Below are 18,218 nucleotides of genomic sequence, written 5' to 3'. Positions count from 1 at the left end.
AACAATTTAAAGTTATCCTTCGATAAAGCTCAGAAAATGACGTTATTATGTCAAATAGGACATCATTATGTAGAACAGTTCATGGAAAGACTGTAGAAATTGATTTATGTGTATTTCTAAGAAAATAAGACTAGCTATTTGCAATTATAAAAAAAAAAATTAATTGTTTTTGAATTTATCAATGTATAAGTCACAAATTTAGTATAAAATTGATTCACTATGCTACATGATTTTTTTTTTTTTTTATTATTATTATTTTTTTTTAACTTTGTTTTTTAAATTCATAATCATACAGTTAATACAATAACTTTACATAACAGATCCAATGTTTATAAATAAATATATGAATGTGAAATGTATACACAAAATACTATTAACAATATCAATACTTGTCCTGTCCTTAAACAGTCCTAAAAGCAGTATTCAAAATACAGAAAAAAAAAGTCCACCCCCACAACATATGGACATTATAAATGAAAAGGATCTACACAGTCGGACCTCATTATCTCAATCTATGTAAGCTCATTATCCCAGGCTGTTTCATCTCAGTCCACAGTTACATCAAATTTTGGACCATTTTGTTCGTTCCCTTCAACATCAAGATAACAACGTTTGACTGCATTTATATAATTAATCCTTGAATAAATTGTGACATATAGACCAGAATTTTACAAATTTATCATAATTGCAACAAGAGAATGCCAAACTTTTTGTTACATTATAATATAGACTCAGCTCCTTTTGTATCCATGTAAAATCTGGGATGAGACACTTTAAATGACTTTTAAATATTAACTGTTTAGTTATTAATATAATAGCATTAATAGGATCATTGTTACTGATCTTAAATCCCAAAATTGTATTTTCTTTTGTAAAGTTCATTATTATACCAGTTTTTTGTTGCATCCAAAGCTTTAATTGTTCCCAAATATGCCCAACATCATTACATTCCCAAAATAGGTGTATTAGTGTTGATATTTCATGTTTACAGAAGGAGCAAAGAGGTGAATCAATATATCCTATGTTATGTAAAAACTTATTTGTAGGCAATATCCTATGAATAATCTTGTATTGAAACCATCTTAATTCTGTACTATCTGTACGAAAAGGTATTGTGTTTACCGTTTTCCAATCATCATCATCATATTTGAAATTTAATTCTTTTTTCCATTTTAAATTAAATTTATATTTTAAAAATCTTGAATCCAATAAAATATTGTAAAAATGTTTACTGCCTTTACAACTTATCTTAAGATTCAAATTATTATAGGGAAAAATAGGATTTTGCAACTTTCTTTAAAAAAATTTTATTTTAAATGTATTGCCATACTGCTTCACTGCACTTAAGACCATGGTATTTTAAAAAGTTGACATCAAGATTATAAATGTTTTTAAATTGTGGGAATGTAATAAATAATCCACTGTCATCTAATAAATCATTTATAAATCTAATTCCTATCTTGTGCCAACTATCATAAAACACTGATTTATTATTTACTTTAAAAAAAAATTGTTTATATTATTTATGACTGTTATACATCAATAAATTCACTCAAAAAAAAATATAAAAAATCTTATGTAAATGTGTTTTATCAATAAACAATAATCAAATGTAAAAGATGTTGACATTCTGTTGAGGATAATAATTACTGATATACTAGTGAAAATATTAAATTTCCTGTTAAGCAATAAAAGCTGTTACTGATAAAATACGTGAAGGAAGGAAGGAAGGAATCAATCAATCAATCAAGGAATCAATGAATGAATAAATCAATCAATCGAGAATGAATCAATGAATCAATTAATTAATTAATGTTTAACGACACCCCAGGATGAAAAATACATCAGTCACTGGGTGTGAAATAATATGTGAAGAGTTTCTCGTAAATGTCAAGGGTGAACATGCTTGATCAATAGTTATGCGGAGTAGACTGCAGTACTCTGACAGACTCCAGTGTGGACACACTTACTGCATGACATCTGGTCACGGTTTGATCAATAGTTATGTGGAGTAGACTGCAGTACTCGACAGACTCCAGTGTGGACACACTTACTGCATGACATCTGGTCACGGTTTGATCAATAGTTATGCGGAGTACACTGCAGTACTCTGACAGACTCCAGTGTGGACACACTTACTGCATGACATCTGGTCACGGTTTGATCAATAGTTATGTGGAGTAGACTGCAGTACTCGACAGACTCCAGTGTGGACACACTTACTGCATGACATCTGGTCACGGTTTGATCAATAGTTATGCGGAGTACACTGCAGTACTCTGACAGACTCCAGTGTGGACACACTTACTGCATGACATCTGGTCACGGTTTGATCAATAGTTATGTGGAGTAGACTGCAGTACTCGACAGACTCCAGTGTGGACACACTTACTGCATGACATCTGGTCACGGTTTGATCAATAGTTATGCGGAGTAGACTGCAGTACTCGACAGACTCCAGTGTGGACACACTTACTGCATGACATCTGGTCACGGTTTAATCAATAGTTATGCGGAGTAGACTGCAGTACTCTGACAGACTCCAGTGTGGACACACTTACTGCATGACATCTGGTCACGGTTTGATCAATAGTTATGCGGAGTAGACTGCAGTACTCTGACAGACTCCAGTGTGGACACACTTACTGCATGACATCTGGTCACGGTTTGATCAATAGTTATGCGGAGTAGACTGCAGTACTCTGACAGACTCCAGTGTGGACACACTTACCGCATGACATCTGGTCACGGTTTGATCAATAGTTATGTGGAGTAGACTGCAGTACTCTGACAGACTCCAGTGTGGACACACTTACCGCATGACATCTGGTCACGGTTTGATCAATAGTTATGCAGAGTAGACTGCAGTACTCTGACAGACTCCAGTGTGGACACACTTACTGCATGACATCTGGTCACGGTTTTACAACTGTTTAGTATTCATGCTTCTATTTACAAATTAACATTGATCTACCAGTTGATTTTTGTTTTGTTTTAATTGTTAACTTTCTTACTGAAATGAACAAATGATTGAATGAATGAAATGAATGAATGAATGAATGATTGAATGGATGAATGACCAACCGAACAAACAAATGAATCCAATCATTGAATGGTTTAATCATATCTACACAAGAACATTGCTCCAGCCAGTGCACCATGAATGGTATATTAAAGACCATGGTATGTAGAATGGTGCATATAAAAGATCCTTGCTACTACTAAAATAAAAATGTAGCAGGTTTCCTCTGAATGACTGTGTCAAAATCACTATATGTTTGATATCCAATAGCCAATGATTAATAAATCAATGTGCTCTAGTGGTGTCGTTAAACAAATCAAACTTCTTCTTTTTTTGTATACTGAGTGTTCACACTTGAAAATACAATGTACCTGGTATGTACTTGTAGCACACCATAATTTGACTTAATCTTTACACAAAATCATTTAACTTGCATACTATAAAACAATTACAGTCAAACTTGCCCAAGTGGCCATCTGTTTTCAGCAGTCACCTGTTTTAAGTGGCCACTGTTTTTCCTAATGAACTACTTTCAGTTACATCACCTGTATTAAGTAGTCACCTGTCTAAACTGCATCTCTAATAATTTATTAAGTGGCCACAATAATGTTTTGCTGTTCTATCAATGGATTATTTTCCGCAATAGTGACAAAGTACCGGAAATAAGCAATTTGAACACATTCAGATACTAGTATCAAATTTGTCCAGATGTGTCATTATCAATAAAGGGTCTGTGACTGGGTGATGCATCACACTGTCTGAGTAAGTTAAGCTTGACATCTGTAAATGCATCTACTGTGACAATACACAGCATGAAGTGGTGATCACATGAACACAGAAAACAAACGGGCGAGAGATCATTTCCAAATGGTAAAATTAATACTTCCCAGTTACATTTTCATTGTTTCTGAAGGCAGTGACATGTCGTAAGTTGATTTACAGTGTACATCGATTAATTGCCAGTACAGACAGTGAAAAATAACTCATTCTAGAAGACTGAAATGACGATCTGTATTCACCAGCCACGTGTCTAAAATGGCCACTTATTTTGACATTTGGTATAGGGAAAGAGACAAATCGACTGCTAAGATGTATGTTGCTCCTAATAATAAAGCAGAAAGAGATCTTTTACATGCATGTTCCCACAGACAGGACATATCATCGCGTTTTGTGTGGCACTGGTTGGGATGATCATACAATTCACTGCACTTTAGGAGACTGCTCTACCATTGAGCGACATCTCGCTAACCATGGATGGCCACTTAATACAGAGTCCAAGTCTTGCCGTTTTCAGCAAAAGCAAGTGACACTAACATTGGCAAACTATTTCACTGGTCCCCATGTGGTCTGTTGCAGTGTTCAACAAATCTTTAAGAAAGTTACCAGCTCTCACACAAGCTTTAGCTAGTGCTCTATGTATTGTAGTAAAGCTGTTGATAATTTCCACTAGCCCTCACACAAGCTTTAGCTAGTGCTCTATGTATTGTAGTAAAGCTGTTGATAATTTCCACTAGCCCACACACAAGCTTTAGCTAGTGCTCTATGTATTGTAGTAAAGCTGTTGATAATTTCCACTAGCCCACACACAAGCTTTAGCTAGTGCTCTATGTATTGTAGTAAAGCTGTTGATAATTTCCACTAGCCCACACACAAGCTTTAGCTAGTGCTCTATGTATTGTAGTAAAGCTCTTGATAATTTCCACTAGCCCTCACACAAGCTTTAGCTAGTGCTCTATGTATTGTAGTAAAGCTGTTGATAATTTCTACTAGCCCTGACCAAAATTCACCAGACAGACCGAGGGCCAGTGGATTTGTTGAAGCCTGTCTTTTGATTTAATGTGAAGCACATAAACCAGTCTAGCAGACATTTTTTTGCTCTGTCTGTCTGAACTCAGGCCTGCATTTAGTGCACTGGTCTGGGGCCTAATTCACTCAACTTCTGCAACTTTGCAATTTCATAGTGCAAGGCAAACAAAAAAAAAAGACTTGGAAAATCGATGTGATGTTGCTTAAAAGAGCCCGAGAAAGCTAAAGTTGTGAATTAGGCCCTAAAGCACTGAATTGTGCCAGTCCTACTATAATTCATACTGACTGAAATAAAATTACATTAACCAAGAAATAATGCTCAAGGTTCATTCTCCACTAAACCAGCATATTAGGTAAAATGTGTGTCCTAGGACTACCCAGCACCCCCGCAATACAAAAATCGTTTTAAATTGTTTTCAAAATATATCTACATATGCGATCTCCTGAAAACATGTTGTCCTGTCCTACATTGATCAGTATGCGAGCTATGGCTTTACTCTAAATGGAGCAAAATACCACATTTAATGCTGTCACCGGGTAACCCCCCAGTTTGAAATCACAGTATACTATGTTAAAATATCACCCTACATTTGAATATATTCCGAATTTAGTGCAGTTTTATATCAAAGAAATAGTTACACAGTCAGTTATTAAGCGAGGTTTTTAATAATGTGTTGAATTTTTCTAAAATGTCTATATCGCTAAAAACTTGACCAGATACGTTACCATTATTCCACTGATTTTTTTAAAGGTGAGATAAATGTGTAGCAGATATGTTATTTCGGAGATAAAAAGTTTTAAGTATTAGTAACTCATTTTCAGCAAGGGTTTAATTCCAGGAGCCAGAGTAAAACCGAGTATTACTCTTTCTTCGTTCGAAGTGGAAAAGTGTGCAAGATTTCTACCAGATACGTTACCACATTTCATGTGATAACCAGCTACAGAGTGACATAAATCAAGTGCATGTTCATGCTATGCACTGCATTAACACACATTTCCTTAAAAGTATAGTTTGATTTTTGGAAGAAATTTAACTTAAGCATCACCAGATACGTTATCATCAGATACGTTACCATAAATTGACAAAATCTGTTATTTTCGAGCATTTACTTTTCAACTTAGTATAACAAACAATTTCATATAGTTGTCGTTCAATACTTGCACTATAACGTCATAACTTAGCCTGTTGAAAATGGGCAGAATTTTGAAAATAGCAATTAGTAAAAAGTTAGTAGAAGAAATAAAAAAGAAAAGAAAAAAAGTACGAGCCAAAAATAAAAAGAATTGATTGCTCGGCCGAATATTTATATAATTTGGAGCATTTTAGAAGGACATTCCAAAAATAAATAAGAGAAAGAAGAGAGGATTGGACTATTTAATAATATTTTTTTAAAAGAAGTAATTTCGACATAAAATTTTGAACGGAGTTCTAAAAGTTTAAAGTCTGATCTATATGTCCTGAGAAAGGTTGACGCCTACAGCGAGTTGATGAGGGGTCCGATGGTCAAGTTCGGGACTTTGTGCTTCCTGTCCATAATAGCTGATATGATCTGGTGGTAGCCGGCGCTGAAGATAGCCTTGAGGATCCTGTGGATGGTCTGGCTATCCATCTCTCGTAGCAGGATCGCTTGTCGGTAGCAGTCTCGGCGCCGGTGGGTCACAACGAGTCCCAAGTGGCCCTCCTTGGTCCGAAGATGGTGTAGTTCTAGTCGGTACCATCCTGCAGTGGTCTCCAGGCCTGGTTGAGGAACTTCCCCATCAGCTTGTCGGTAGCAGTCTCAGCGCCGGTGGGTCACAACGAGTCCCGAGTGGCCTTCCTTGGTCCGGAGATGGTGTAGTTCGTACTCGGTACCATCCTGCAGTGGTCTCCAGGCCTGGTTGAGGAACTTCCCCATCAGCTTGCCGGGCTTGGTGGTGTCCCCCTGCACGCAATGCCGGAACGATGGCTTGATCTTCTTAACTTGAAGCTTCCATTCGTCTTCCGGCTGGGCTGGGGGGGAGGGGGGGAGGGGGGTAAGTTGGCGGCTCAGCGACTTGTCCATGTCTGGCTGGATGGCAGGTGTAGTGGCCTTGCGCTTTGCTGCAGCAACAACAACAGAGTCCCTTGCTTGCTCAACAGGAGTGGTCGGTAGAGTTGACCGCTGCACCGGAGCAGGCGTAGAAGTCAACACAGGAGGCGGTGGTGGCGACTGGGCCATAACAGTGTCCAGTAGGCCTGCCATAGCGTCAAAGGTGGTCTGCACTGGTGGCGTCGTCCTCCTCTTCGGCGAAGTTGTAGTGGGGGGGGGGGGGGGGGGGGGGCGACGCAGAAGGGACTGCCGCTGGCGGTTGAGCCGCCCGTATTGCCCCCCTCCCCTGAGCCGCCCCTGGCGCACGTTCCTTCCTCCTCTTCTTGTCTTCCTCTTAGAGTCCGCGTCGCCGTAAACCAATATCACGGTCGCCCGTGACCCGGTGTATGCAATGCAGAACTCTAACAAAGTCCCAAAAGAAGCTATCATACCCCGGGGGGGGGGGGGGGGGGGGAGGTAAAGTCGAGAGCACAAGTTACAGCGTCTTGTCTCATCGCGAGCTAACAGCGGAACGAAGAAACAGATAAGGATTTTGAATGATTACTTAAGCAACTTGCATGATCTATTTCTGCTTGAAAACCCTGGTGTTACTGTGTCCATGTCACAATTTTGTAAATTACGACCCAAATACATACAAGTCACATCTCTTCTGTCAAGAAACAAATTTCTCTGCACTAAACACCAAAATATTGCTTTAAAATTGAAGAGCCTCGTTTCTCAAGAAGTTGTTAAAAAAACTGTTTCTGTTGACCAGCTTACAGAAATGCTGAAGAATATCACAGCTGACGCAGTAGAGTATGAAGAATGGTGAAGTGAAACCTTTGCGTGTAACCCATACAGGGTACTATGAAATTACATGCTGTGCAGTCAAATGGAAATGGTAAAATCACGATACGTGATAAATCTTGCTATTGCAAAGGCTGTTTGGATTGGAATTTCATCGAGGACAGATGATTGGTTTCAAAACCAGATACGTTACCTTATACTCACTTTTAAATTGCTTATTTATAACAATGAATGGATGCTGATTGGGATTTGTATTTTGTAATATCAAACAGTAGTATAATGGCAAGCATATTCATGGTAACAGTTACTCAGCTGATGCTGCAGTTAATAAAATACTCAAAATGGAAGTGTATTCAAACTGTGAAACAGTTTAACATTTCCTTATGTCCTAATGAGTATCCAGTGCGTCGGAAACATGTAATATTAATTTTTTCTGTATTAGCTGTATTTCTATGCACAGTAACTTTATTTTCCACAAATTGGTATTTCTGATACATTACTGTATCGTCATTTGGCTCTTGTTGCATTATTTAGAAAACTGAGCATGTAACGGATCTGCTTTTTTAATAAACACAGTATCTTTATTCATATGCAGATAATGTTTTATCTACTACTGCTTAAAAGAAGAAAACTGAGATATGGTGTCCTGAAATGTACTTCTTTAGAATAAAAGCATTGTTAAAAGGCAAACTGAAAATTGTTTTTTATCAAGTTTCGAAGTTAGAATGTGCTGATTTAGTGGAGAATGAAACTCAAAGTGTATGTGAGGGCATGAGAAAAGAAAAGACTAGAAACTGAGGTAACATTGTGAAAGCTGTTGGAAGATGTTTTTAACAGTAATTAATTGACCTTTCAACTGGATGAGGCAGCGCGTAGGTTGGCAACTTCAGTTTCCAAGTTAGTGGAGACAAATGCACCATTGCCTCCACCACTTCAGATATTTATGGTTTGAACAGGTGTGGGTGAAGACTGCACAATGTGTGAATAGCACCAACCAAGTGCACACACCTGACAGAGAACTATAAGGTACCAGTAGGAGTACTCAACAAGTGATGGCCGTGGGGAGTCCCTGCCTCCACTGATAAACCACGTTCAGTGAGACAGACGCCAGACAGACACAAGACAGACAAGGCTCTTGTCTGAGCAATTAAAAGACTTCCATTTGTACTCAGAGAAGAGTTCACATCTGTGCCTCACTTAAGTAATCTGCCACTGGCTACCAGCAGTTTATTTCCTATTATTTCCACACGCTAATTTCTCCACTCAATTCTATAATATCCATGACACACTGTGCTTTAGGAATTACCAAAATAAACATAATTTTCTAACGAAATCAATAACACTTAAAGATTGTCATGCTGAAGGGCAATAACAACAAATAACTCTCCATCCATGATGCTTGTAGGTTTACTCATTCAAAACTAACGAATGATAACAATATTTTAGTGTCATCACGATAAACTGCAGCCTCTCTGAAGCTTGTTTGCCTCCTCTTATCAAGTAAAAAGCAATTCTGTCAACTAAACCCTCTCTGAATTGGACTTAAAACAGGACACATTTTATATATCTCTGGTTCTTGCATATTTTAGCACTACAGTCCATCCCAAACAAACAACAGAATGATTCACAAAATATTGTATATACAGAATGTCAGATATTATTTAATGATTTATCTTACGTTTCATTTATTATCTAATGAGTGAAATCAGCTATTGACATATTTTTTAGCAAGTTGAAAGATGCATGGTATCTTGTGGTTGTGAGTGTAGAAGTCTATTTTTACATATACTGTTCTCAAAAAGTAGTTTTTAAAAAAGTGATTTGTAATACCTATAGATGCTTGCACAGTTAAAGGTTAATTTCATAATAAATCAAGGATTCGTCACGAGTGTTTTTTAATAGGGAAAATATCAACTGAAACTATGCTAATCTGTTTTTCTCAAGGCTCTCCTGAGACAAATACCAATTAACTAGACGAGGTTGATATTTTACATATTAAAATACACGAGTAGTGAAGTCTATTTATCACCTGACACTTCTAAAATAACATTTTCATTTGATATTTAATAAACTACAGTACTGAAGTCATCTCCGTTGGTAATATGACGTCATGACGATTAGCACAAATTAGTTTGACGTCATGCATTTTAACTAAATCTTATGAAAACATTACGCTCAGGTATACAGGTCTTGTTGGCTTGTAAACAAATGACCCATTGACAGAAACACTTTATTATTCAGAGACCTTGCAAATTTGCATGTACCTTTAAATTTGCATACCATTATTAACCAGGTTAATACACTAAATTATCACATGGGTTTATGACATGGATATCATGGGTAAGTTACAGGATAAAGTAAAGTTAAAACGAAACCAAAAAATGTTTTGCCAAGTTGAAGTCAAATATTACTAGCGTATGTTTTCATTTCCAATAAAGGCTATTTCAAATTTATAAAAATTATTGAAAATTTGGCATTAAAATTTATTTTTGGCTAAAAGAAAAAAGGACCAAGAGTTAACGCTCTTGAATAGTGATATAGTCTTTGTGATTTTCTCTTGATTAGTGATATAGTCTTTGTGATTTTCTCTTGAATAGTGATATAGTCTTTGTGATTTTCTCTTGAATAGTGATATAGTCTTTGTGATTTTCTCTTGATTAGTGATATAGTCTTTATGATTTTCTCTTGATTAGTGATATAGTCTTTGTGATTTTCTCTTGAATAGTGATATAGTCTTTGTGATTTTCTTTTATAGTGATATAGTCTTTGTGATTTTCTCTTGAATAGTGATATAGTCTTTGTGATTTTCTCTTGAATAGTGATATAGTCTTTATGATTTTCTCTTGAATAGTGATGTAAAATGTATTTCACCCACATGATCAGCCTGTACATACTAGTCTACATACTGAAAACATTGATAACATTTGGAACGTTTAGCGTAGCTTTGCAGCACTTACATGAAAGCAGAAGCAGGAATAACACGTTTATCATCCATTAAAGGCTTTTGTAGGAGATATCGCTGGCACTATAATTTGCGTTATCTCCCGATTGGTCAAGTTTTAATCACAAGACAATGTTTTGTTACGTCACTGTGTTTGTTTCAGCGCTAAACCTACCATTAGTGACGTCACGCCACTGCCGTTCTGCTAGTTAACAAGTCTACCGCTGACATTCAACCCACATTACTGACATTGTTTACAACTGTCGCAAATGAAAAGAATAATAATGGATGATAAAAAGAATACCCCCTCGTGTCTTGTGATATCATAATTTATCAGCACTCATTGATAGAAGTATCAAGCCTTGGATTTAATACTTTTATCAACTCGTGCTGATAAATTATGATATCACAAGACACGTGGGGAGTATCCTCTGTTTACATGTTACTGAGAATACAAAGTGAGGATGCACAAGATTCTGGTTATGGCAGGTATATTGGAAAGGTGTGAACAAAGAGAGAGGGAGACAGGAGTGAGAAGAGAAAAATAAGACTGGTCAAGTAAAATGGTCAAGTGGAAAAAAGTGGAAAAATTTAAGTTTGTTTTGCTTAACGACACCACTTGATCACATTGATTTATTAATCATTGGCTACTGGATGACAAATATTTAGTAATTTTGACAAACAGCCTTAGCGAGGAAACCTGCTAAATTTTCAACCATTACAAGCAAGGGATCTTTTATATGCACCATCCCACAGACAGGATAGCACATACCATGGCCTTTGATGTACCAGTTGTGGTGCAATGGCTGGAACTGGAAGAAAGTGGAGGCAAATAGCCAATGTTACATTGGTCGCAGCAGTGGGATTATTTGTTGTAAGTGGTAGTTGTGGGGTAATATTTTGTTGCTCACATGGTTGTTGAATTCATACCGAAAGGTGTGTTTTCGTGACTGATTCAAGGGGTAACAATTTTAATAATCCCAGACAATATTTGCATCAAGAGATTTCACACTGAAGTTTGTGATTAAGAATAGTGCGAGGATTGATGATTTGAGAGAGTTAACGCTACACTTTTTTAATGATAATTACCAGTCCACTAATCAACATTTAAATGTGAAACTTGCTGTGGGAATTAACGACATGTTGTTGATTCGACTATATTTCAATAGACCAGATCTTCATGCTGAAACGTGTTTGTCAGAATAATCAGCACAAAACATTATTGAGAAACTGAGGTTGTTCAAGAAAACTATCAAAGAACATTATCCCAATTCGTTTGTAGGTATTGTGTCTATACCTTTGGCATTGTTACAACTGATTTGTGATCATAAGCAGTTAACACAAAGTTCTGTGTTTACAAAATAAGAATGGGAAGAACAGCAGCAAATTTTAAATACAAAACTTGAGGTTATAAACAAATGGTTTAGGGTGAAAATTATTCACACCAGGAACCACACCTTAGCGGGTGTAACCAAGTAGACTGGGCACAACATATTATCGAATCATGCAAGAGATGCTGCAATAAATGGAGGCAACCAAGATTGTATATTCAATAAATTATATGATGGACTGCATGCAAGAAGTGACATTGAACATTTGTGGTATGATGATGTGGTAGCAGCTTTTGTTCGTGAAATCAGATATACAACAGATAGACGTTGGTTAGGACTCACTGACAAGGAAACTACAGATATACATACGTCAATTATTATAAATATGTATCACATAAAGCCCCTCAAAATATATAGTCGATCTCTGGTTAGACCAGTGATGTGTTGTTATTTAGGGGTGTTTTTTTTTAAAAGCATAGAAATGGTTTATTTAAGGACACACTCAACACATTTTATTTACAGTATATGGCGTCGGACATATGGTTAAGGACCACACAGATACTGAGGGAGGAAACCCAATGTTGCCATTTCATGGGCTACTCTTTTCAATTAGCAGCAAGGGATCTTTTATATGCACCATCCCAGACAGGGTAGTACATACCACAGCCTTTGGATGGAGCAAGAAATGAAAAAGCATGGATGCCCTCCTCATCTGCCTTAATCCCTCCTCATTGGCCATTGCCCCACCCATCTGTCTTGGTACCTAAACGTTTTCTATCACATTTTTCATATAGCCATGGCAACTTTTATGACATCAACTTTGCCTCCATATTACCTCATATGGACCCAAAGTGACATGGTGTGTCACAATATTATTATTTAAGGCAGCGAAGAATTACTTTTGACCAGTATAGATGACACTGATGTACCTACTGTGATAAGTTTTTTTTAAATAACAAATGTTGATGTACAAAGTCAAAATCGACATTTCAAGTTAACATCAACAAAACAACTATTTCCAACACAACCGCTGATACAGATACATCAGCCTGTGATAAGAATATAAGTTTCCGTTTTGGTTGATTCAGGTTATTTGGGTATGGTTACAAAGACTGAATACTAGTATCTGAATATCAGAGTTAAACAAATCCACTAGCCCTCAGTCCTGTCTAGTGAATTATTGGTCTGGACGAGCAAACATTAACAACTGAATTACTATACTACATAGGGCACTGGCCCTCGGTCCTGTCTAGTGAATTACTGGTCTGGACGAGCAAACATTAACAACTGAATTACTATACTACATAGGGCACTGGCCCTCGGTCCTGTCTAGTGAATTATTGGTCTGGACGAGCAAACATTAACAACTGAATTACTATACTACATAGGGCACTGGCCCTCGGTCCTGTCTAGTGAATTATTGGTCTGGACGAGCAAACATTAACAACTGAATTACTATATTATATAGGGCACTGGCCCTCGGTCCTGTCTAGTGAATTATTGGTCTGGACGAGCAAACATTAACAACTGAATTACTATACTACATAGGGCACTGGCCCTCGGTCCTGTCTAGTGAATTATTGGTCTGGACGAGCAAACATTAACAACTGAATTACTATACTACATAGGGCACTGGCCCTCGGTCCTGTCTAGTGAATTATTGGTCTGGACGAGCAAACATTAACAACTGAATTACTATACTACATAGGGCACTGGCCCTCGGTCCTGTCTAGTGAATTACTGGTCTGGACGAGCAAACATTAACAAATGAATTACTATACTACATAGGGCACTGGCCATGGCTTCTGGGCTAGTGACTAACTCACTTGTCACACACTCAATATGTATTCTTCATTTGGACCATTTGTTTAATACAGCAAACAGGGGAGATCACTCCTGGAACCTGAAGTATACACAACCATTTAAAACCATGTTGCTGTGACATTAAAGACAACAATATCTGGGTAAATCAATGGCCAAAATTATTTTAGAAAGAAAACAGTCTCTACCTCACTGTCTGACACAGAAAATACACTGTACAAGCTTATCAGGGGTAAAAACTAAATTAAGTTACAACTTTCTTAGTTTCATATGAACTACTGCATAAGCATATGTAACAGGGGGAGTGGAAGCATGGGGTCTGAAAATGTTGCACCATGTATTTCCATCATTCTACTCACAATCCAAAAATATGTATTGATTCGTTTGAAACCTAGACCCAGTGATTTTCCGCGATCGCGGAAAATGGACAGAATTCATGGAATTCCCATTGTGAAACGGAATTACAAATTTCTGCGAAGTTTAAAAAATTAACACCATTTTACTATTGCCACACACTGTAAAACTGACGATTGGCCCGTGTGCAGTACTACTGGCAAACGTGTAGTGTTGTATTTACCGGTGCTACATTCAGCCAGACCGAGCGGAAAAACGTAAAACAAATGGCCACGTTGGGAACTAAATACTTCGCGAACGTTAGCGAAACGTTTGCTGGCTGAACTTGGGACTGGTTCACTGCTTAGTCAGGGTTTTTTTGGGGGGTTTTCAGGAGTAAGTTCAGTCAGTGGTTTGTCGCTAACGTTTGACATGGTAGACTGATTTTTACGTTTTGTTAACACTAAGCCCCGTTGAATAAAACAGTGCACTCAGTTGTTGGACAAATATGCTTTATGTAGTTGTTATAACTAACCTTTGCTCCGATTTTTCACTACTAATATGAAGGCCTACTTTGATTTAACAACAAATAGCAATGTATGTCAACACCAGTCAATTTTCGGACCCTTGTTTTGGTTTCGTCAAAAAGTAAATAAAACAGACCCAACGGTATTTTTTTTTATATGATATATTTGACAAAAGGTACTTTTATTTATTTTTTCATCTTTTAAAACTTAAAAATGTAATACTTTGTCAAGAATTATGAAAAAGTAAAAAGTAAACAGCGTTGTCTGCCTGTTATGTTAATTTGTCACAGCTTGTGTTATTTAAATTGTTAATTAGGCCTACACATTGTATTCTGAAACGGAATGAAACAGAATTTACAAAAACATGAAACGGAAAATAGTTTTTTTTTTAAACGGAAAACCACTGGGTCTAGAAACCCTATATAACAGTTTGGTAGTAATGCAAATATGAATAACATGTTATCCAGATTCAAACATTTAATTCAGGCAAAAATCCACCAGCCCTTTCAAAAAATGGGAGCCCCTTTGCCTATGGACTACCATGCAGTTGAAACACCATTACATTCTGCTAAATTTAATGGAAGGCCAAACTGGTTAAAAAGGACATCAACAGGTTTTCAATACAATGAATGAATGAATGAAAAATACATCGGCTATTGGGTGTCAAACTATGGTAATTCAAAACATGAAGTTATGGTTCTCAATACAGATTATACAAACACCACATTCTTAACTGAAATTACAGTTATACCAGATTTGTTATAATATATTCCGTAAGAGCATATCCCCAGCACCTTTTAGTATGACATGTTAATAACCTCTCTACCATCCTTTCCAGCTTAAAATTCTTTCCAAGAAACCTGTCTGAATCACATAATCTGCAGATACCCAACACTGAAGCAATAGCATTGATGTTCAAAAACCATTTGTTTTAATACAAAATTTTGATTTTTTTTTGTTGTTGAAAAATATGACATCAAGAGACGTCATTATTTATAGGGAGCTATCACTCTCACTCCCCATTACTCCCCTCAGACTATAGCTCAAGGAATGTAATTTTAGCTCCCCTTAGCAGATCAATGTGGTAATATCTTAAATGGCTCCCCATAATTTAAGTTAGGGCAGCAATGAACAAATCCCCTGAACTGTTTTCACAGTGTAGTCGGTCATTAATCTTGTGACAAAATCAAGGTTACATGCAGACATTTCTAGCTGTCTCAACATAAAAATACAACATCCAAGCAGATAGATATTTCTAGCTGTCTCAACATAAACACATAACCATGCATAAATTGATCACTTACCTTCTCAGTAGCAGCTGAAGCAAACTTTGTGGCACCCACAGCAAAAGTAGACCAGCTCTGCAAAAAATAACAAAACAATTTGCTTAAAAACCTTTGATGGTTAAACAAAATTAAAACTAATTATTAAGTTATGTGTACTTTCTACATGATTCGGTCTGCACAAACAACCATGATAGGCCACTATAAAGAAGATGGTTTTCATCTAATTTGGTTTATTCTATTAGGAAAGCGGCCTACAACTTTTAATTGCTACAGAAACCTTTTTTGTTTTTGTTAAAGAGAGACAGTCTGAAATAGATATCACAAGAACTTATAAACACTAGCATGCTGTCCAGACATGTTTCAGAGTCCTTTATAGAAATAATTATATCTATCTATTCATAATCTTTACCCGATTCCTACATTCTAAAAATGCAATTCCTAAGACATCTTCTTATAAAAAAAACATGACAGATAATACTACAAACATCAATCATATGCAGCAATGTGGAATAGAAACAGTACACCCAAGGTGGAGGAAATTTCCACCACTGATGTTGTATTTTTTCTATCCTACATGACTGCAAATAATGAATTATTTTTCTCTCAGCTATTGGGTAAATAACCTGTCATTTAACATGAACAACGATGGTTGAAAAGTGAAACTCACCGAATGCAGTGTGGACATGGTGCTGTCGAAGATGTCATCTCTTTCTGGTTCCATTGGCGTGCTGCCAAAACCGACGTATCGCCCGCCCTGACTGGGAGGAAGATCACTGTAAGAAAAACACCAAACTGAGAACACAGAATGAGAACCTGTCACTATCAAACATTTACCATTCAAACTCAAAACTCTATCTTTAATCAAGGCATGTTTAATAACACTCAAGCAAGAAAACTACCTGGGGCCTTATTCACAAAGGTCTCTTAGGCTCTGCTAAACAACAAAGCATCCTCTTTGCAAGATCGCAAAGTTGCTAGAGTTTAGTGAATTAAGCCCCTGGACATTGACTGTCAAAGACAAACACAGCACTAAAGCTGGTGCAATGCGTTATGAATGCCTCGTATAGGAATAGCTATACGAATAACCGATCGCATAGCAACCGATGAAATCATTATGTTTGTCTTGTTAATCTGCTATTCTCAAACGAGGCACTCATATCCTTTGGTGTCGCCTTACGAGATTCAAAGTCACATCAATCAAAACATCAATGATACAAACAAACATAAAACAATACATTTTGTGGGCTTAAGGGCTAACATTTATGCATTCAGTTAGGTTAAACATAACTGGCTCTTTTTTCGCTTCAACATAATGGCAGGTGTGTAACAGTTCACAAATCCAGTACCAAAACAAATTCTGACAGATAGCCTTTAGTGTTGAACAGGAATATACCAAAGACACTGATAACAGGTTTCTCTTTTATTTTCCAAGATCAAAGCTCAAAATTGAAAGGAGGCAGGCAGCTAATACCACTCAAAATTGAAAGGAGGCATGCAGCTAATACCACTCAAAATTGAAAGGAGGCAGGCAGCTAATACCACTCAAAATTGAAAGGAGGCAGGCAGCTAATACCACTCAAAATTGAAAGGAGGCAGGCAGTTTAAGGTGCGCGGGTGCGATCGCGCTCATACAGCGCACATAATTTCAATCTGGCGAGTGTGAAAAATAACACACAATACACTTAGCAAACAGCTCATGTAAAATAATTTTGTATATTGATTGCCACTATTTACCTTATGTAGCTGATAGAAAGATCCATTTAATAATACCAGAAAAAAAGTGTTATGAGAAGGGTAGTGTCCATACAAGATTTTAAAATATGACTGGTACTTATCTCTGCTATGCAAATCGGAAAACACAGGTTTAATAGACATCTTCGAAGATGTACCAATCCGATCAAAACTTCTTTGCCTATTTAATTTATTATTAATTAGAAACAGTCTACTAAGGTAATAGATCACAACGTCTGATAAGGATAACTCATTTATACTGTTCATATAGTTATGACAAAATGAGAAAAGGGATTGAATTAAATAGTGGCTTCTGTAGCCTACACAAATGAACTCGTTACGGAAATCAGCGAAGTCGGTAAAACTGTCTCGACTAGTTCATAACTGTTAGCCTACAAAGCTTATGTCAGGTCCCGAAAATGGCAATCGTGTAATTTTATCCTTTCTTTTTTTCAAAAAAGAAATGAAATTTAGACGGAATAATAAAAAGAAGGAAAAGAAATGATAATAGGTATGTAGGAATAAGCCTAGGTCTTTTTTTACGTCTATTATTTTTCTTTTTTAT

The 18,218-nt window shown here is 36.8% G+C and overlaps 1 protein-coding gene across 3 annotated transcripts in view; it reads right to left on the bottom strand.

Moving 5' to 3' along the window:
- Window positions 1-18,218, bottom strand: part of LOC121376232 (ADP-ribosylation factor GTPase-activating protein 1-like) — a 76,680-nt gene that overhangs the window by 47,411 nt on the left and 11,051 nt on the right. For all 3 annotated transcript variants that reach the window (XM_041504051.1, XM_041504049.1, XM_041504050.1), the window contains exons 6-7: window positions 16,590-16,695; window positions 15,941-15,997 (exon numbers count right to left, since the gene is read on the bottom strand). In XM_041504051.1, coding sequence (XP_041359985.1) covers window positions 15,941-15,997; window positions 16,590-16,695 — 163 coding nt within the window. The remainder of the gene's footprint in view (window positions 1-15,940; window positions 15,998-16,589; window positions 16,696-18,218) is intronic.

This window comes from Gigantopelta aegis, chromosome 6, assembly GCF_016097555.1.
Source record: "Gigantopelta aegis isolate Gae_Host chromosome 6, Gae_host_genome, whole genome shotgun sequence".
NCBI classification, from domain to species: Eukaryota; Metazoa; Mollusca; class Gastropoda; order Neomphalida; family Peltospiridae; genus Gigantopelta; species Gigantopelta aegis.
The sequence above is the reverse complement of the archived record's forward strand: the minus strand, read 5'-3'. Positions and strand labels throughout refer to the sequence as shown.